At 38.1% G+C, this 21,316-nt stretch overlaps 1 protein-coding gene across 2 annotated transcripts in view; it reads right to left on the bottom strand.

Annotated features, from left to right (window-relative positions):
• epb41l4a.L (erythrocyte membrane protein band 4.1 like 4A L homeolog) overlaps positions 1-21,316 on the bottom strand; it is a 128,806-nt gene that overhangs the window by 48,384 nt on the left and 59,106 nt on the right. For both annotated transcript variants that reach the window (XM_018264384.2, XM_018264369.2), the window contains exons 6-8: positions 19,187-19,307; positions 9,024-9,111; positions 479-567 (exon numbers count right to left, since the gene is read on the bottom strand). In XM_018264384.2, the coding sequence (XP_018119873.1) occupies positions 479-567; positions 9,024-9,111; positions 19,187-19,307 (298 nt within the window). The remainder of the gene's footprint in view (positions 1-478; positions 568-9,023; positions 9,112-19,186; positions 19,308-21,316) is intronic.

The raw sequence follows: 21,316 nt of genomic DNA, 5'->3' as shown, positions 1-21,316 counted from the left end.
TGAAAATATAATGCAGTGTTGCCCTGCACTGGTAAAACTGCTGTGTTTGCTTAAGAAACACTACTATTGTTTATATAAAAAGCTGCTGTATAGCAAAGGGGGCAGCCATTCATAGAAGAAAAGGCTCAGGTTACACAACAGATAGCAAATAAGCTCTGTCTGTCTAATGGTGTTATCTGTTATCCATTAGTTAACCTGTGCCATATAGCCGTTTTTCAATTTCCACCATTGCTCCACAGCAGCTTGTTTATATGAACTATAATAGTGTTTCTGAAGCAAGTAGATCAGTTTTACCAGTGCAGGGCAACACTACATGATATTTTCATTACTTTACAACACTTACATTTTTTGGTGTTACTGTTCCTTTAAAATAACTGAATAAAAAACAAAAAAAAACAAAATAGGAGTCTTCAATATTTGCACCTTTTTAAAACCATTTAGCACCTTATCTAAGTATGCTTAGCAAAATGTAACTTACCAGTAATATTTTCCCACTTGCTTTTTATTTTTGTACACAACCAGTCCTACCGGAGTCAGACCTACAAAGTATTCAGAGTTGTTCTCCCCCTGAAGAATAGGAAGAATAAATTAGAATAGCAGTAACATGTTAAGCTGAAAAAGAGAAGAGCCATTTGTAGTGGGTATAGTAATATCTAGGAAGGATACCCCCATTGACTTATATGCCAGGCCTCGCTCATTTGTTTAAAGTTTATATAAGTACTAAGTGCTGGTGTCAAACCATGAGAAATACAGCTAAATTCCCCAGCTGTCTAAAATATGAACTACTGTAAATGTTACTGCCTTCATGTCATGTCAATGGTCCAGTGAAAGTCCTTTACCTTTCTAGTCACTATATTTTGCCAGCTATGCCTGTGCTAGTGCTCAATAAGGTCAGAGGCAGGAGGACAACCACCAAGAGAAGGTTGGCAAGGTTTGGAGACAGAAACCCTCTACAAAATATACATGCTATCAAGTTCATGCTATAACAAATCACTGTAGGGTGTTGCCCATTAAGAAAGTCTTCCAAAACGAAATTATCATAAGACAACATTATATACAAATGTAAACTATGATTGGAGACAATATCAATTGGAAACAATAATATTCCTCTTGGAATTACAGGCAAAAAATTGCTGTGCAATAATATTACATAAGATTAAAATAATCTTTACACAAAATACAAGATCAGACAGAAAGTGAATTATGTAAAGAAGTAGAAACAGTGGTATTATAACACAACTGTTGGGAATGAAATGAAATGAAAATATTTACATTACAGACACCTTCATATCTGTAATAGGATACCAGGAAGATTCATTTTAGAAGCTTTTATTTATTTTTTTTAATTGTCAGGGAGTACACCTTGGTCTCTTAGTAATGCTCATGTGAAAAGTCAATATGCTGTGATGTGCTCAAGTGAATAAGTTAATAAAGCAGCAAATTACAAAAAATATCAATTTCAACACAAATCTAAGCAAGTATGAATAATGGATAATGCCAATAACCAATAATGACAATAAATACAGTATATACCACATGAAGACCCCTGGGGATATTATAGCTGGTAGGATTTATTGTACATATTTACCTTTATACATATGTACCTTTATGCCTCAGCTGCTATACAGTATATATATTTATATATGTAAATACTGTATGACTACTTAATGGAGATGTTGCTATTGTCCACGGGAAGTTTTCCAGCATATGCATACTATTCCCTTTCTAAACTATGCTACCATACTTTTACACTGCACTAGCAATGACATGACTAGGGATATCTCACTATGAGTAAGAAGAATTGAGTGCAGAAAATGATCTTTCATTAAAGCAAATGGAATTAAATGCCTTAATGATTTGGTGCTTAGTATTATGAAATGCACAATGAAATACATTTCTCAGTGGTGCTTTTCTTCCAGCTGTTAATAATTTACAAGAAACTGGATTGCCATTATGCTTGTAATTGAGATTTTAATTGGTACTATAAATAAAACAAAAGAACCAGAGAGGTGAGGGAGAGGTGGGCTATAAAAAGCCAAAAAGCCCAACGCTATACATTAAATACAATATAAGCTTTCTTAAAATTTAATGCATTTGCATCATTGCATGCCTCATGCTACACACAGAGCAAAAATGGTATTAATAAACCTCATTTAAGGAATTATGGGAAGGGTGTATGTAAGCTACCATGTATGTGTGCCCTTGGTTTGTGTGTGATCAAAGAGAATTGTAGATGCCTTTACAGAAGTATCCATAGGCAGATATCATTAGAGATAAATACTTTTCTAAAAAATAATACATTTATATGATTATATGAAAATGTGGATTGTTTATGCTTAACCCAAGTCCTTCTACATTAAGAGGGCCTATTAAATATGGAAAAATAATGATTTAATTGCTTTGCTAATCATTTTAACAATTTTAGACATAATATATTTAGCACAGTGGCAAAACTAATGTGTGCCAGAATCCCCCCCCCCAGTGTCGGACTGACCCACAGCGATACCAGGAAAACTCCAGGTGGGCCCAGGTGTCAGGGTGCCCTCATGCTGCTAAACATTTGGCCTATTTCATGGTAATTCCTTATTTCTATGAGAACAAATAGATGGAATAATAGATTATAGTATGTAAAGAAAAGAGACTAGGAGATTATAAATTGAGTGAGGAGAGGAAGGAAATAGTACTGAGAGTGGACCCCTAATCTGAAGTTTTTTGATGGGCCCCTGATCTAAGTTTTTTTGGTGGGCCCCTGGTGTCTCAGTCTGACACTGGGTAGGAAAGTGGCTGGGGAGAGGGATATTCTTTTCAGCAGACCCCTCAGTCCGGGCTCCCCTGTACTCCGGTTCCCCTCTTGACCACAGGGTCTGCTTCATCTATAATTGCGCCACTGATTCAGCAGCTGCATTGATCTTGTGGTGCAAGAACTGAGAAACCACTAGATGATGCAGTAGCACCCTGCTTACCTTAATCATATGGTCAACGGATTTGGTTACATTGGATATTGGTGCAATTTGCCATCTACATTAACCATACCTCCCAACATTTGAAAAGTGTAGATTCCATGTTCACTTTACAAATTATAGCATTTTATGGAAAGTTTGAACACATTTCTGACCGTTTTAGGGTCATTTTTTATGTGTTGTTATCGTTTTACTAATGAAGATGAATTTGCTCTTCAACTGTAAGGGCAATGGCACACCAGGAGATTAATCACCAGTGATAAATTTCTGTTTTTGCAGGCGACTATTCTTCAGTAAAAAGCTTTCCTATAAGAAATAATGTGAATTGCTAGTGGTAAAACCCACGGGCCGCTTCAGTCTCCCAAAATCACTTGAAGTTGCCTCAAGAGGAAACTTCAAGCGATTTTGGGAGACTGAAGTGACACAAGGGTTTTACCACCAGCGATTTGCAATATTACATAGTTACATAGTTAAATTAGGTTGAAAAAAGACAAGTCCATCAAGTTCAACCCCTCCAAATGAAAACCCAGCATCCATACATACACCACTCCCTACTTTTAATTTAATTCTATATACCCATACCTATACTAACTATAGAGCTTAGTATCACAATAGCCTTTGATATTATGTCTGTCCAAAAAATCATCCAAGCCATTCTTTTTTTTTTTTTTTTTTTTTTTTTTTGTAACTTAAAATTTTTATTGTTTTCTCAGTACAGTACAAGTAAAGTAATCGATACATTATGTTGCTTGTCTTCGTACAACAGTCACAGCAGTTATTAAAACAATACAGCCGGAGACTATTATCACAATACTGTAACAGTAATGAGAGAAAAGATAGGAAAGAACCATAAAGAGATCAAAGGAAAAAGAAAAAAGAAGAGAAAAGGAAAGGAAACAAAACAAAATAAAATAAAATAAAATATGGAGACCAGTAATGGAATAACCATGCCCAGTGGAAAAAACCAAGAGCGGGGAAACTAGGTCACATCAGCTATTGTGGTTTTGTAGTACTCCCAGTTCCCCCAGACATCATTGTGTTGTTGCAGGGTATCGGTTATCCGAGCTGTCATTTCCTCGAACTTCCTATTTATATCGAGTCTGGAGATGACCTCCTGAATCGTAGGGACCGTTGGCGATTTCCATTTGGAAGTAATAGCCAACCGTGCTACAGTGGCTACTTGGTTGATCCATTTTTGGACCGCATTCGACAATTTCGGAACTGGGAGTGCTAACAATAAATTGGGCATCTCAATAGTAATGGGAGTTCTCATGACCGAGGATATTAACCCGGAAACCGCCACCCAAAATTCAGACAGTTTCGGGCAAGTCCACATAATATGGTGAAGTGTGCCCCTAAATTGACAATCTCTCCAGCACATAGGACTGGATTGTGGATAGATTCTGGAGAGTCTGTCAGGTGTAAGATACCACTTCATCATAGTCTTGTATACACTCTCTTTTTGTTGAGTGCAAACTACTATTTTACGTGCATTCTCATCCAAGCCATTCTTAAAGGCATTAACTGAATCAGCCATCACAACATCACCCGGCAGTGCATTCCACAACCTCACTGTCCTGACTGTGAAGAACCCCCTACGTTGCCTCAAATGAAAGTTCTTTTCTTCTAGTCTGAAGGGGTGGCCTCTGGTACAGTGATCCATATTGCCGGTGTGAAAACTTTTATAGCCCACAGAAGTAGAGATTTATATCATTGGCGATTAATCTCCTGGTGTGCCATTGCCCTAAGTCTCAGTTCTCCCAAGAAACTTGCTTATCTTAAACAGTTACAATTGTATCTTTGCTACTCTTAAATAGTTACAAATGTATCTAAGTGCAGGTGCTGAGTATTCTGGGCTTTCTGCCAAAAAGCCACTTATTTGATTAGGTTTTAGAAGCTTTGTGTCTTTTTCTGGCATCAGTGCAGGAGACCAAAGAGAAACTCGGGACATTTCAGCAAGAAACCGAACTGCAGGCTAAGCTGTCAAAATCGGGTTTATCTTGCGAAAAAACGGGACCTTTGGGCAGTATGCTTTAAAAACTCAAACAGATAAAGGTTCAGTAAATTTAAAATATGTGTTGATCATTAAAAGACTGTGTTCAATGTATAGGGTAAGAAGGTAATGGATATATATTCTTTTTTTTGTTTAGGGTGATCTTGTGTCCATTCTGCCCTGTAGGGGATTGGTGCCAGCCTGTTCATAGCAGTTGAGTATGTAACAGTCATTATATCAAGACATCTCTCCCAGTCCAAAACAATAGTTATATCCACACACACCACAACTCTATAGTGAGAGCTATGTCTGCCGGCTGCTTCAGTGAATATGTAGTTAATCCACTGCTTTGGGTCACGTCTGGGCAGATAAGGTTGTAAAATATTTAACAAAACAATCCCCTGACCCCACCGAAGTGAGAATTCAGATGGAATGCTGTGTCCCCCAGGGCTAAAATATTCAACAATTTGTAGTTGCTTGTACCTGGCTAAAAATAAAACATGCTCATTGTGTACTACAATTTGTAGACTATATGATTTCAACAATGAAAACAATGAAACCTGACAGCAAGTTGCCACCTGCAGGTTTATGTATTTAATTATGTACTACATCGACCCATAGTGGTACACAATGCTCAGCAGCAGATACAAATTTTAAAGCATTTATCATCAGCTGGCTATTGCTCAAAATGAAAATTCAGCAGTGACTGAAGCACCAAAAGTTATTCATTAACTGTGATCAGTCATCCCATTTAAAGTGCTAGTAGTGACGTCTCTGGGTTAAAGTAGATCCATTTTAAGCAGACATAATGACCCTAGGCTGTGCACTTGTTCTGTTCAAATACTTTCTCTCATTGCGGATGTTTATCCTGTTAGATTATCCTATTCGTTTAAAAAGAGCAAATAAGCTAATACTAATACTAATACCCCTAATTGCTGCCTGTTTAAAGCTGTATGCTGAATGCATGTCCAACTCAAGCTCTATGCACTCAAAATGTTAAACACATTTGATTGTGGCCCCTTTAAAGGAGAAGGAAAGTCTGTTTGCATTTGGGGGTGCCACATGGAAACACATCAGATTAGGAGCTACATTAATTGCAACACGAAATCAGTGGTGTATTTGATAACCTGTTTGAAATGTTACAAACAGTATGTTGGCTGAAACTTAAAAAACAGGATACGTGAACATATTAATGACATTAACTCTGAAAAAGCGAATACCCCTGTGGCAAGACACTTCAGAGAGTGTAGTGGTGGAGATACCAAATGGATGTCTGTGCAAGGAATAGAAAGAGTCAGTTTGGGCCCGAGAGGTGGTGATTTACAAGCCAAAGTATTAAAAACAGAAATTAAATGGATATTTCAGCTACACACTAGACAACCGGAAGGGCTAAACTCAGTCTTTGATATCAGTTGTTATTTTTAAATTTTTAACTTTAGAAGCTTACTCTATAAAATAACACTGTATATGTTTGTAGGAATTATTTATACATTGTTGCACAATCGCCACTTTAACAAGTTGAAACAAAACAGTTACAAATTTTTATATGAGTCTCCAGATATTAACTATTGTGTCGAATTATATTTTAGTAATAAATAATGGTTGAAGTAAACTGAATGTCACATAAATGAGATTCTCTGTATATTTAAGATATGAAATATGAAATTATATGGTATTTATACATTGTATCAATTAAGAAGTGAATATATGGAATCATCCGGTTTTGAAGTATTCCCTTTGAATCCAACTGACGTGAAATTTTTAACGAATCAGATTGAAGTTTTTAAATTAAAAGGTGTATTAACTTAATTAATGCACAGGTGAGCTGGGGGGGATTTAAACTTGGTGTAATGTGACAGGAAGTGAGGACTCTGAGGAAGTGTTGTTTCACGAAACGCGTCAGACCTCAGGTGCTAAGTTTGTCTGATTGATACTATGTCTTAATAAAGAATTTAACTTTTTAACCATCTGGAGAAGAGCGATTTGTGTTTGATGCCCAGGAGTGCTCGGCCTCCAAATATTCTACTTAGGTGCCACATGTTAGGCACCCCCAAGTGAATGTATTTACCTGAAACCCTGGGTTTGTCTAGCAAGCACCACAGAGAGATTTTCTTCCGGCTTCTTCTTTCTTCAAATTTCCCCCAGGCAGACACATGCATAGTAGAACAAAATAACCTACTTTTTAGTTAAAGTTCTGCTTTTCATTCTACTGTGCAAGAGGAAGAAAGAGGAAGCATGAAGAAGATCTCTCAGTGGTGCTCACTGGTAAAACCCGGGCCGGGGCAGTTTTCTGCTGAGCACTGGGCCGGGGTTTCAGGTAAGTCAATATAATCACTTGGGGGTGCCTAACATTTGTCTCCTTTAAAAGCATTACTGCTCTACAACTCTAGGTGCAGAACTGGCTGTTGTACTACTTACAGCCGCCTTCTAGTTTTGTTCAAGATCTATCATCTGGAATGCTTTGGACGTGAGGTATTCTGCATAAAGGATCTTTCTGTAATTTGGTTCACTATACCTTAGGTCTGCTAAAAATCCTAAGGGGGTTATTTATGAAAGGGCAAGTTTGTACAGGTTTTTTTTATAACTCGAATAAACTCATAATTCGAATATGTTCTAATTGATGAAAAAACTGGAATGTCAAAAACTCGAATCAGTGTAATCGCGGTGAAAAACTCGAATACTCTAATTTTGATCAAGTTTTCGTCAGGAAAGAAACTCAAATTGCTCGACCTAATCAGGTTTTTGAGCGAAACCCACTGAAAAAAAACCCCCAACATCATAAAGGCTACACACATCTTCACATAGTTCTACATGACCTCGACAGGTTTTATCTGGAGTATTTTCAGATTCAAGCTATTTCCAGGTTTGGGGCCTAATAAAACTCCAAAAATTCAAGGTTTATTTCTTTTTTAAACTCTGAAAAAAATTTAGGTTTTTTTTTACCGCGAAAATTTAAGTTTTGACTCAAAAATACCCTAGAAAGCTTGGAATTTTTCAGGTAAAGAACAACTGCACCTTTGATAAATAACCCCATCAATATGTTTTTATGCAAAATTTGAATAAATGTTAATTATTTTCTTAAAATGGAACCTATGGGAGATTGACTTTCCATAATTTAGAGCTTTCTGGATAAGGGACTAATCTAATTCTCACATGCTGTATGTAGATCTGTGGTGTGGAAGTTTTGGTTCCATAGTTCCCCCTAAACATACACAGGCATAAAACAGCTCTGATCTTCTCATTCTCAACAAGCATTAGCCACTGACATAATAAAAACTTTGCTAAGACAGAAACAGAACAACATCTCCTTATCCACTCTGCTGCAAACAATAAAATGTATTTTAATAGAAATGTGCATTTAAATTTTATCTTGCTGCTACTTTATTTAACATGTACCGTACTTGCCTAGTTTGACTATTTCATTGCAACTGCAGAACTTAACAATAACCATGTTTTAAATTTGATTAGCAATTTTTGTTGAAAATATTAAGCACATATGTGTAAGAAATATGTTAGGGAGTTCGCTATGTACAGTATATATTTTAGTGAATTTTAGAAAAAGTCTTGCAGCAATGTACAGCCTGCTCTACTTGCATAGTAGAGCACACACATTTCTATTTGGGACCAAATTTCCAATCAGAATCTGCATGCAATCTGTTTGGAAATCCATTCATTTGATGATCTCATTAGCACATATATACAGTCACTGGTCAGTCTATAGTCTTCAAGCTGCTGTTGTACTAGTATTCCCTCCTCCCTTGGCAGAAAATGGTTTCGGAAATCTAGAGGGCTAAATGTTGCATACTTTTGCTGAGAGACAATGCATTTCCCCAAGTTATAATGCAAATGCTCAAAGTACATAGTTACATTGGAAATATATGCTAAGTCCAAAGTGGTTATACATAATGTATATACATTTTAGGCACATAGCTTTTTTGTTTTTATGCAGATCTGTAACTATAATTTATTTTTGTACATTAGTAAACAGAACATTTCTGATCCCTGATCTAAATATTATTGTGCTAGATTATTACATGTTTATATTTCTATTTGTTTCATGCAGGACTTACATAAACAGGATGAAGGTCCACTCCATACATTTCAAGAGATTTGGCAACTCCTAAATAATTTGATTCAGCTACAGCAGGCACCTGTCCCCTAAAAGAATCAGATTGTAATGGTTATCAATCAATATAGTTAAATAGTGTTTGGTAGTGTTAACAGTTTGGTTACTTACCACCGACTTCTATTCATATTAAGGGCTATAGCAAACAAAGTGTATTTTCTACCAAAGTATTTTACTAGAGAAGTCAGAAGCTGCCATTATTGCTTCCTATTTACATCAGTAGAAAATGTGTGACATTGTTGGTAAAGGTGTTTTTGAGTCCAAAAACATTTAAACATATTCCTGTTCTGAACATTAGTCATGTGTGGATTGTTTGGACATTTGTGCACTTGAAATTCCTGGGCCTACTGTACTTTGCATCTCAGTCCAGGTAAGCCACCAGTTGAATATCCTTGTATGCCAACAACTTCTGGGTTAATTTCTCAGCCTAATTACTCAACTGCAACCTCTACAAACAAACAAGCATATGATTCATTTCTAATTGCTTCATTGGTTCGCATAGTTGATCAGAGTAAATGACTTAATTCATAAGGCATGCAGGAAATTAATTTACAAACTGGAGTTCAGATCCAAACCAGCTTGATCCAAACCAGATGTGCTACACAGTATCAGAATTAAGACCATAATGTGCCATTCAAGGGGATCTTGCCAAAAGATAAACAATAAACCCCAAGTAATTGCAATGTCAGTCTAAGGCAAAAGATTAACATAGTAAAAGGTGCCATATTGGGAAAAAGGGGGTGAACAAATAAAAGGGGAGCATCCGGAGTTGTTGTGAAAGCTAAATTGCTCTATTGGAAAAAAAAGCAAGGTGACTATTATGACCATGACAGATTTCGGGCAGCACTCCGTCAATTTCACTTAAAGGAGAACTAAAACCCCCCCATCAAAAAAAAAGGCCCCATCCACTACTCTCCATTGTCCCCACTCCCTGCATTCTCCCCACATTGTCCATTATTTAAAAAAAGTGCCCCTGGATGTAACGCTGACTTATCCATGCTGAGTTGCGCAGCAAGCTCATGGGCACCATATTCGGATACCTTTGCAAAGGGGCTGCCAACACTGAGCTGTTTTGCGCATGTGCAGTTGGAGCCAGTCTGGTATTCACACCTACTGCATATGCGTTAGAAAGCGCAGTAAATTGCCAAAAAGAAGAAAAAGATCAGAAGATGATTCCCATGAGCTCCGTTGCGCTACTCTGCATGGATAGGTCAGTGGGACATTCAGGGACACTTTTTAAAATAATGGACTATGCAGGGAGGGGAGCAAAGGAGGGTAGTGGATGGGGAGTTTAGTTCTCCTTTAAAAAAGTTCTATTTATTCATCACAGGCCTTGACCATGAAAGCAGGCAACGTGTAGGGCTTATTGCAGCTTTTTATACCCATGTTTTCATTTGAATGGAACTAGTGGTCTCTGACCAAATTGAAATTTCTAGTCTATCTTACTCCATAGCCAAAGGCTGGACCAAATGTTATAGTCTACATAATATATTCTAATCTAGATTACTCCATAGAACTTTTAAGACTTATTTTCTTTTTCAAAAATTAGCCTCTTGCATATCTAGTATTTCTTTACAGGGATCTGATACAGAAGTTGGCAAGGTAGAGAAATCCAGACCCACCCTAAGTTCAGTGTAAATGACTAAACAATTTGTGATTCATTTATTTATTTTAAACCTCATGTTTTTTGCTAAAAGGAATTTGGTTTAATGGATAGCAGAAAAGTTCTAAATGCTGTATATGCATGAAATACGGATATCTTCCATAGGTCCCTACACCTTTGTTCCATGGTGTGCTGAAGCGTGAGAACTGCTTCTAAAGAATGCATTGCCGGCCCTCGAGCATTTATAGGTGTGATATGAGGTAACAGGTAAAAACAAGAAGCAAGTTCATCAATGTGATCAATTTTCTTTAAATATTTAAGTGTTCCTGAGGAGTGGATGAAATTTATACATAAAAGTATATACTTTAATGAGGGTAAAATTGACTGGTACTAATAACTACTAATTGAGGCACGACACGTTACCAAGGCATATGCTGGCCCATTATGAATAATAATAAAAATAGATTTTATATCAAAGAAGCCACATCCAAAATCACAGAATAGCGCAATGGCATCCCTTGATCCTGTAATCTGTACATGATGACCCATGCTTTCATAGTTGTCTGCCGCAGTTCTCTAACTTTTGATCTTGATATGCCATCTTCTGAGTCAGTTTTACTGCACATGCTTATTCAGCCCTGTGCTGCTTTTGAGAAGCTAATCGAAGGATCTGGGAAAATCAATACATTAGTAGAAAGTGTGATATTACATCACTTAGAAGCTGATGGAACTGGATTGATTATATAATGAATTCTAATGCAAAATTAATTGGCTTGTATGCTGCAACGTAATGTCAATTAATCGCTGATTCAGCATGGAGTCCTGCCCTGAGGCGGCCCAGCTGATGCCGTCCCTCCTCATCAAGTTTTCTTGTATTGGAGTGGACCAAGGGTGCCACATTGCTAGTACAGAGAGCGCAAAATCACTCTCTACACTAAAAGAGCTGCAATTCCAATTTAAATATCAGAATTCTGGCTCTTGAAGTTACCTGGAGTCGTTTTTTGCCATCCCTGGCAACTTGCACCCCTTTCTCAACACAGCGGTACCCCTGTGTGAATTTCAGTTCATGAGTTAGCAGTCTTTTACCATTTTATGTTTATATATACTGCAGCCCAGAGCATGTGCAAATCTCCACTACTAAAGAGCTGTGGAGGCTTTGGGCTGGTCCAGAAGCCAAAAATATAAGGTGGTGCATTTCTAGCCCAATTCATTGGGGGAAAGACAGAGTACATCCGGAAGCTGTGTTTTATAATGGTATTTTTTTTATTAAGTATTAATCATAGTATCATTTCTGAGAGGTAGATCTGCAGGTGGAAAAGGGTAGAGTGGATTTTGAACTTGAAAAAAATTAGTGTTACTGGTCCTTTAAGTCGGCAGCTTATTGGCAGTGCATGGGGCCCTCCATTGGTCTTCCCGATCGATTTCCAGCCAAAAGTCAACCAGATGTGGATCAGGCGGTTTTAAAAATCCCGTTGGACTGAGGACAGCATTGGTTCATTATTGCGGTCCTCGTTCCAACCGCCCGTATTATTCTCATTGTGATCCAACCGTTGGGCCCTAGTTGGTTGCCCAGTGTTACCCATATTGGGTGGCAAATATATATATTCATGTAACAGCTTGTATTACTCTTCAATTTCCATTTATCCAGACACCTGCACAAAGTAGCACAGACTTCCTTTGATGTTAGATTCAAATGTAAAACAAATGCAAGGATTGTGCGGTAAAATTCGCCCTGGTGTATACAACCATCACGGAATGCATACTTCCTTAAAATGAAAGCTTAAATAAATAATATTTATAATCTCTGCTGGTTATCTTAATATTGACCAACTCTGTTGTACGTGGAAAAATAGGAGAAGGCAATACAGCATCGAGCATCTTATTTGACAACAAATTGCCTTGATAATACTACTACAAGCTATTCAATGCAGTGTTTTCGAAGCTTTGGGCAACAAGGGACAACATAACAAATGTGGTGGTTTTGTTCAACAGTGAAACTCCTTTGGATTCAAGTTTTATTGTGTTATTTAACACAACAACCATAACCAGAATCATTTCAAATCTATCAAAATGAGGAAAAAAAAAAATCAAAAAAAATTCAAAGCTTCAATGTCACTATCCAGCACTTTCAATACACAAGAACTCTTAGATCCAATGGACTAAAAATGACTATGGAAAAAATGCATATTTATCTTAAAGTATGGGACATATTGTTTCAACCATCAAATCAGATGCCCGAAATGATTTCCTTTTTCTCTGTTATAATAAAACAGTAACTTGTATTTTATCCTAAGTTGCATGAATCCATATAGTGGCAGATTCAATTCAGTGAGAAAAAGTTTTATCACATGAAAACCCATGGACCAGATTCAATTTGAGGTGCAATTCAATTTAGAAAAAAATATCTCACAGTTTATGACGTGAAAACTCTATTCCTGTGCTCCTTCCAAGAGACTTGTTATGTAGCTTAACCTGACAAAGAGGTCATAGTTAATGAAAGCAAATCAGTGAAATGCTGACACACCCAGCATTGCAGGAAATCTTGCAAATCAAGTCACATTCCACTTAACTATGACACAAAAATTCTAATTATATATTTTTTAAAAGTACATTAAGGAATGTTTTATTAACCTCACTAATTTACATGTTTCTTACACAAACAATACCTTTTATAAGAAAAAAAAAGTAAAAAAAAAGATGTGCTGTATTATTTTCCATGCAAAAAGAAGCAAACGGATAAGACCACACAATTAATTTTACTTGCTGTGTGATAGATTCAAATACCATTATGCACTTGTCTGTATCTCACTTAGAAATTGCCTGCGATGCCAAAAATGTTAAAACCTGAATGAAGTAGCATATTAAGCAGTTCTTCTGGGTTAGAAAGTTTACCATATGCATATGTGAATAAAGAAGATAGTGGTATGTAGCTCTCTTCTTAAAAATAAAATGAGCAGAAATATAAACTTAGTAGTAACAGTGTGGTCTCATCAAAAAAAAACCAAGTCCAAGTCCAAGGGTGAACACAATTCAAAGCTTGCAATAAAAATTAGAAGAGACCCACTAATAATGATGCAGTAGCAAAAAAAATTATAAAAGTAAAAAAATCTTTATTAGGACATGTATAGTCGAACGAGTTTCGTGCAAAATGGGAACTAACTCATAGGCTAATGGTCACACCCCTGTACATCCTTTTTAAAGGGGGTGTTGACCAATCAAGATGAAATACATAATCCAACATTTATCCAATCCGAGAAAAGCACATCAACGACACCAAAGTAACTACCAATCAAGATAAAATACATCATTCCAGATTTATCCAATCAGAATAAAGTACATCAAACAGAGTTTAAACCAGTAGCAAAAATGCGTGATTTTTTTTTTATAAAATCGGACTTTTAGAGCCCCGAGGATGCAAAAGTCAGAATCTGAAAATCCGGCATCTCAGACCTGTCGAGGTTGCATATAAGTCAATGGGAGAAGTCCCAATGATTTTTTGATGTGGGTTTTGTGCAATACCCTGAAGTTTTTTGAGGATTCGGGAAAAATCGTGAATTTTTGGGAAAATGTAAAAATAAATAAGAGTAAAAAATCCGAGTGGATTTGATTGGAGTTTGTAGCAGAAAATGTTGAGATAAATTCGGACTTTGATAATAAAAAAAAAAACTTCGAATTAGTGGCTATAATTACCTGGTACTATACCACAAAATGCCAAAATAAAGGTTACTGTTTATTAAAGAAAGCAGTTCCCCATAACGTTCAACCTATAGGCCTTGGATCACTAGGGAGGGCAGCGGGTTAGGAGAGCATACACTGGCCAATGCAACCAGAGCTAACTAACCAGATTGTTTGCAATAATCTTTTCCCATAATTTCAGTATATACCAGCATACATTTTCTTCGGCACACCACTTACTTTTCTTGCTTTTTCTCCTTAGGGTGCATTCAACTCCTCCAGCTACTTCCAAGCCCAATTTTCATACAAGAATTCCCATAGGGAGGAAGCACACCAAACAATTGGCTTTGCCTTTTTAGAACATTTATTCAGCAGAGTTGGCACAAAAAGGAGTTCTAAAAAGGCAAAGCCAATTGTTTGGTGTGCTTCCTCCCTATGGGAATTCCCCATAATTTCAGTGTCACTGCATCTGCTAGGGTGTAGTTGCACTTGGCACAGCCGCATTTAATTGTTTTTTACATTAATTGTGGTGATGCAGTCAAGAGAGGTCAATGAAGTTAGCCAATACTGGTTCATGCACTTTGGGTGATTTTAAGGTATTGTGCATTACATGTTTTCATATGTAATAACAGAGCAGCAAAAACAATAATTCATCCTCTGTTATCTCTATGACAAGTTCATGAATCTGCCAGTACAGGTATGGGACATGTTATCCAGAATGCTAGGGACCAGGGTTTTTCTGGATAAGTGATCTTTCTGTAATTTGGATCTTCATACCTTAAAGGAGAATTCAACCCTTAACTAAAAAAAAAAACCCTACCCCCCTACCCACATAGGCCCCCCCTCTGTCCTCCCCCTGAGCCTAGCTGCCCCCCTGAGGAAATGCCCCTAACTTTTTGCTTACCCCAAAGGGTAATCAGGGATTCAGATTCAAGGATCGCAGTTCACGGCAGCCATCTTCAGGGTCTTCGGCAATTTCCTTCATTTCAGCGCACGCGCAGTTGTCGCGAAATGGGAAATTGCTCCAACTGTGCATGCGCCGCTTCACCAGTTTCAGTCTCAGATTACTGAAGACCCGGTAGATGGCTGCCGTGAACTGCGTATTTTGGAGCTTTCTGGATACGGGTTTCCCGATAACTGATCCCATTCATGCAGCCTGCCAGTCATCTCAATGACAATGGACAATGGAAATAAACGTATGTAGAGCATGAACTCAAACATACAAAAACTACAGCTTAACAAAATAGATTTGCTCTGTTTCAGACAAATCTCCAAGCATGGATTGTGTTTCTATGTGAAGCCATTTGATGCACAGAGGGCGATCCAGCTGGTGAACTTTTAACAAGAATATCAATAGCACAGAGAAGAGATTAAGGTAAAAGCATATTAAGGCAAGAGGTGAAACCGAGGTGAGCATATAGCTAAAGGCTATAATGAATATTGTGTCAGCTTTTCAATTCTCTTAGTTTAAACTTCTAACAATGCCTGAAATTAGTCAGGATCACATAAATGTCCAAGTAGCCTCCTAAACTCAGAGCCGCACACGACTGAAACAAAGAATGGGACTACAGAGGTTCGGGTAGTGAGATATAATTTCACTTGTTCCAGAAACCAGACCAGAGACAACAACGAGGCAATTTATACCATGCAACAGAGTAGTCCAGTCTTAATAGCACATTTTTTTAGGTTAATATGGGTGAGTTATATAAGATGGAATATTAGGAAAGAAGAAAAGGCATATGTGAGTGAGAACAGAGGAAGAAAGTGGTGGTTGTGTTGGTAAATTATATATATATACAATATTATAAAGCATGGTATAAATTGTGTAATGGGCAGAGATTTGAATTTGTTTCTGCTTATATTATTAGATGTCCGGGAATCCTACTTATAATTAAAGTAATCCAAACTTGCCTAAATGAATGTGTCTGTGTTTAAACTCCAAAAGCTTCGTTTTATTGCACGAAAACCAGCGCACATCAAAAAATCACTGGGACTTCTCCCATTGACTTATACACAATATCGACAGGTCTGAGATGCCGGATTTTCAGATTCAGACTTTTCCATCCTCAGGGTTTAATAAATTCTGAAAAATTCGTGATTTTTTTAAAAGTCCGATCTTATAAAAAAAACACAAAATACATATAAAAAAATCACAAATATATATATACTATTGGGATACCAGCACTCACGAAAAAATGTGGAACGACTGCAATCCTTAAACTGTAACGTGTATCATCCTCAAAAAGGAGCTCTCACAGGTTTTGATGAGTTGTAAGACCTGTGAGTGCTCCTTTTTGAGGATGATATATATATATATATATATATATATATATCGCACAAAAGAACCGCACACACAGGACTTTATAGTGAAAAACAAAAATTGTTGGCTTTATTACGACGTGAAACCCCAACCACAACAAACCCTTTTAAACCCCAAAACGGCGCCAAAATTCAGGATGTGACATCATAGAGTTAGGTATAAATACATACAATTCATCAGTGCACTGTTCCTATTGCATAAGGTAAGGTGCCCGTGAAACTTCTTGGTGCAAAGGGCCCAGGTCCCCCGTGTATATCCAGCGTTGTGAGTATCTATGTTAGCGCCTACCAAATCAGTGTATAATCAATAAGTAAGTGTGCGCACAGTCAATTTATTTGACCAGCACTTACCGGCAGGATACAGCTTACCTGACGAGAGGGATCATTAGCACAGAGAAAATACCGTAGCGATGTCGCCCTTACTGCAGACGGCGGGCCAACCATCAGTGTCCCTAGCGTATCCGTGTTCATCCACAACTTAGGTGTTGTCCAGGTACTGACAGCGTCCAAGAGCAGAAGGCGCGTGCTGCCCTACACCACGTCACGAGCAGCTCCGTCCTATCACAGGCAGCCCTTATTGGCCACACCTCTTTGCACATCGCCCAGCAAGGGAATCCCTTGGAATGAGGGATATTCTTGTCACTTTGTTAGACCAGGTGTTGGTGGGCTTGTCACACCGTCCAGACAGCACTGCCCAGGGGTGTCAGCGAGAGGCAAGTATAATACCTGCCCCGCGCTCACTCCTTTGCGGGCAGTTTTGGGCTGTATGTACCTAACGGGCAAGCAGCCATTCACACAGGTCCTGGTGCAGTGTGGTATATTCGTTAGGGAGCTCATTCTCGTTAGTCGCCTTAGCACAGCGCCTCTCTGCTGCCCTATGTGTGATCTACGGTCGCACGTACGACAGGTTGGTCCGTCATCATGCCAAGGGGCCGACCTTGTTGTAATCCCACTCGTCTTCATGGGAGCTGGCCTGCTATAGAAATAAAATCAAAGGCCTGAACATATAGTTGGTTGGCCATTATATTTACATCGAGAGTCAGAAATGTCAGCTGCCACCAATCAAGTGTGTCATCAAACATTACTGACATTTCTGACTCTCTATGTAAATATAATGGCCAACCAACTATATGTTCAGGCCTTTGATTTTATTTCTATAGCAGGCCAGCTCCCATGAAGACGAGTGGGATTACAACAAGGTCGGCCCCTTGGCATGATGACGGACCAACCTGTCGTACGTGCGACCGTAGATCACACATAGGGCAGCAGAGAGGCGCTGTGCTAAGGCGACTAACGAGAATGAGCTCCCTAACGAATATACCACACTGCACCAGGACCTGTGTGAATGGCTGCTTGCCCGTTAGGTACATACAGCCCAAAACTGCCCGCAAAGGAGTGAGCGCGGGGCAGGTATTATACTTGCCTCTCGCTGACACCCCTGGGCAGTGCTGTCTGGACGGTGTGACAAGCCCACCAACACCTGGTCTAACAAAGTGACAAGAATATCCCTCATTCCAAGGGATTCCCTTGCTGGGCGATGTGCAAAGAGGTGTGGCCAATAAGGGCTGCCTGTGATAGGACGGAGCTGCTCGTGACGTGGTGTAGGGCAGCACGCGCCTTCTGCTCTTGGACGCTGTCAGTACCTGGACAACACCTAAGTTGTGGATGAACACGGATACGCTAGGGACACTGATGGTTGGCCCGCCGTCTGCAGTAAGGGCGACATCGCTACGGTATTTTCTCTGTGCTAATGATCCCTCTCGTCAGGTAAGCTGTATCCTGCCGGTAAGTGCTGGTCTAATAAATTGACTGTGCGCACACTTACTTATTGATTATACACTGATTTGGTAGGCGCTAACATAGATATTCACAACGCTGGATATACACGGGGGACCTGGGCCCTTTGCACCAAGAAGTTTCACGGGCACCTTACCTTATGCAATAGGAACAGCGCACTGATGAATTGTATGTATTTATACCTAACTCTATGATGTCACATCCTGAATTTTGGCGCCGTTTTGGGGTTTAAAAGGGTTTGTTGTGGTTGGGGTTTCACTTCCTGATGACGGCTCGAGTTTAGGAGCTGAAACGTCGTAATAAAGCCAACAATTTTTGTTTTTCACTATAAAGTCCTGTGTGTGCGGTTCTTTTGTGCGCTACAGATCACTGTTTACAACCAGCACCCAGGCATTACCATTGAGTGACGGGTGCACCAGTTCTGAACTTTATATATATATATATATATATATTTTAAGTAGTAAAGCTACTGTTTTACATTTTAAATCTACTGCATGATTGCTAAATGTTTCCATTTTTATTGTAACTGAAGGCATTAAACAATATTTTAAACAAAAATAATGATGCCCCTCGTTATTCCCCAATCTCTGCATCCTGGTTTCACCCCCTTCAGTAAGCGTGGGCTGAGGCTAATGTGCAGGTCCCCAGTTGCTGTACTTTTACTAATTACAAGCTTAAATTACACTGAAAAACAGAGGTGACTGATTTCTTACATTAAGGTTTTGTGTGTCCTCTCAATGGTCTCTTCCAAGTCCTCCTTCTGATCAGGCACGAAGCGGTATTCCGACACATAACCAGTAACGTGCTTAAATGGATCATAGTCCCCAAGTTCCGCTAAAGAAGAAATAGAACATTTTTTCCCAACAAAACTTGAAAACACTTCAACTAAATTGTTGCAAAAAAAATCTGTTAAAAGTGACACATTGAACCTAATAACATAAGGCCAACGGATGAAAATTTATTTCATTAATTAGCATACATGCATTCCAATTGGGAGTTAGCAGGTTTTCCTTTTTGAGTGATCAACTTTGTATAATGTGAAATTGATCAGGGAGCTTGTTTAGTGGCTCCACATACAGACCAGTGATTGTCTTATTCTAATTAACTAATCCTTCTGTGATGCCAAATTCATATACCGGTAATATAAAATTCCTGTTTTCTATACACAGTATTTTATTAGTATATATGTCACAGTCAGTCAATCGCCAATACATTTACATGTAACTCTCTTCTATGGAAATGAGTTTATCAACTATCCTTGAGAGCATTTGTAGATAAATGTTGAGTTAAGAAAAAGACCAAATATAAAGTGAAAAATTAACCACACAAACATAGAATATATATAGAAATATACATCAGCAGGGATTACCCAAGCAGAGTCATTAGAACCTAAGGTAAACTGACTTTGTTTTTTTGTTCTAACAGAGCAGGGATAATTTGGAGGAAACATAGATCTAGATGCCACTTAAAACTATTAAAAAATAACTTAAATAACTCAAAAAATATTTGTTTAGTTGTTTTTCCAGCAGTTTGAATTACATCAACATTGGTAGTCAAATTAACAGGAGGTCTGACCTATTGAAACGACTGCATTCATGTGCTTTCATTTATCAGGCCTGTCAATAATATGCCTGTGGGCTTTTAGTAGAAGGAAAAAGCAGCACACAGTCTGCCACAAACACAATAAATGCCAAGGCAGACTAAATATTGGTGATCCGCCATGTACTATTGGGGTCCATTGGCATATTTAATAACAAGAATTCAATATGTTTTAGGGTTACAAAATTTAGAGCAAATAAAGTAAACTGAACCTAAGTGAATCTTTAGAATGGATCAATTTTGAATATTATCATTGCAACCTAAGCAGAGGGCCTTTCAGGTCAAAGGCATGGTCTTTAGTATGGCATCAGAGAACATTTCATGGAATAAGCCTAAGACTGAGTACCGAGGTTATGGCTCTTGTAACTATATAGTTAAAGAAATACTAACACAACACACTGGGTTCATTTATAAACAATGGGCACCTGGGCAGTAACTCATGACAACCAATCACCTTTCACTGTTCAACCTGCAGATGGCTAAAAAAACCTAATCATTAATTGGTTACTATGGGTTACTACCCAGGTGCAAATTTGCCCAGTGTTTAAAGATCATTGGGGATTATGTAATAAAAGCCACTAAGTTTGCCCATGGGCAATAACCCTTAGCAACCAATCAGCAGACAACATTTACTAGTCACCTGTTTAAAAGCAAGCATGTTATTGGTTACTATGGGTTACTGCTCCTGGGCTGCCTTTTATAACATAAGGGTGTGTCTTAAAATCACTGTAACAATGAGAAGTGTCAACTGAAGGTAAAAACTTTAAAGGGAAACTCCAGCTAAAAAGTCAAAACTATACAGTTTTGCATAATTAAAGGAAAAGTAAGTCTGATGAACTTTCCAATATACTATTTTAACATTACTAGAAAATGTAATTCCAGTTTAAAATAGTATTTTGACTGTCTCCTGTACTGCTGACGTGAAGCCAGTCTAATGTAGTAGAGCTAAGCACCCTTCCAGACAATGCTAAATTTCCTACAATGCTTTGCGTGGTCTGTGATTAACAGACCTGTAAAGAAGGAAAATCTCAAGTGTGTATGGCATTGTGGGAAATCGTTTTAGCTGCCTATGGATCAACAGAAATATACAAAACCAATGACGTTTACAAACAACTTTAAAGGGATTCTGTCATGATTTTTATGGTGTCACTTTTATTTCTAAATTACACTGTTTACACTGAAAATAATTCACTCTACAATCATTCCTGAACCAACAAGGGTATTTATATTTATTTGTTATATTG

Source organism: Xenopus laevis, chromosome 1L (assembly GCF_017654675.1).
Source record: "Xenopus laevis strain J_2021 chromosome 1L, Xenopus_laevis_v10.1, whole genome shotgun sequence".
Taxonomy (NCBI): Eukaryota; Metazoa; Chordata; class Amphibia; order Anura; family Pipidae; genus Xenopus; species Xenopus laevis.
This window is presented reverse-complemented; position numbering and strand designations above follow the sequence as displayed.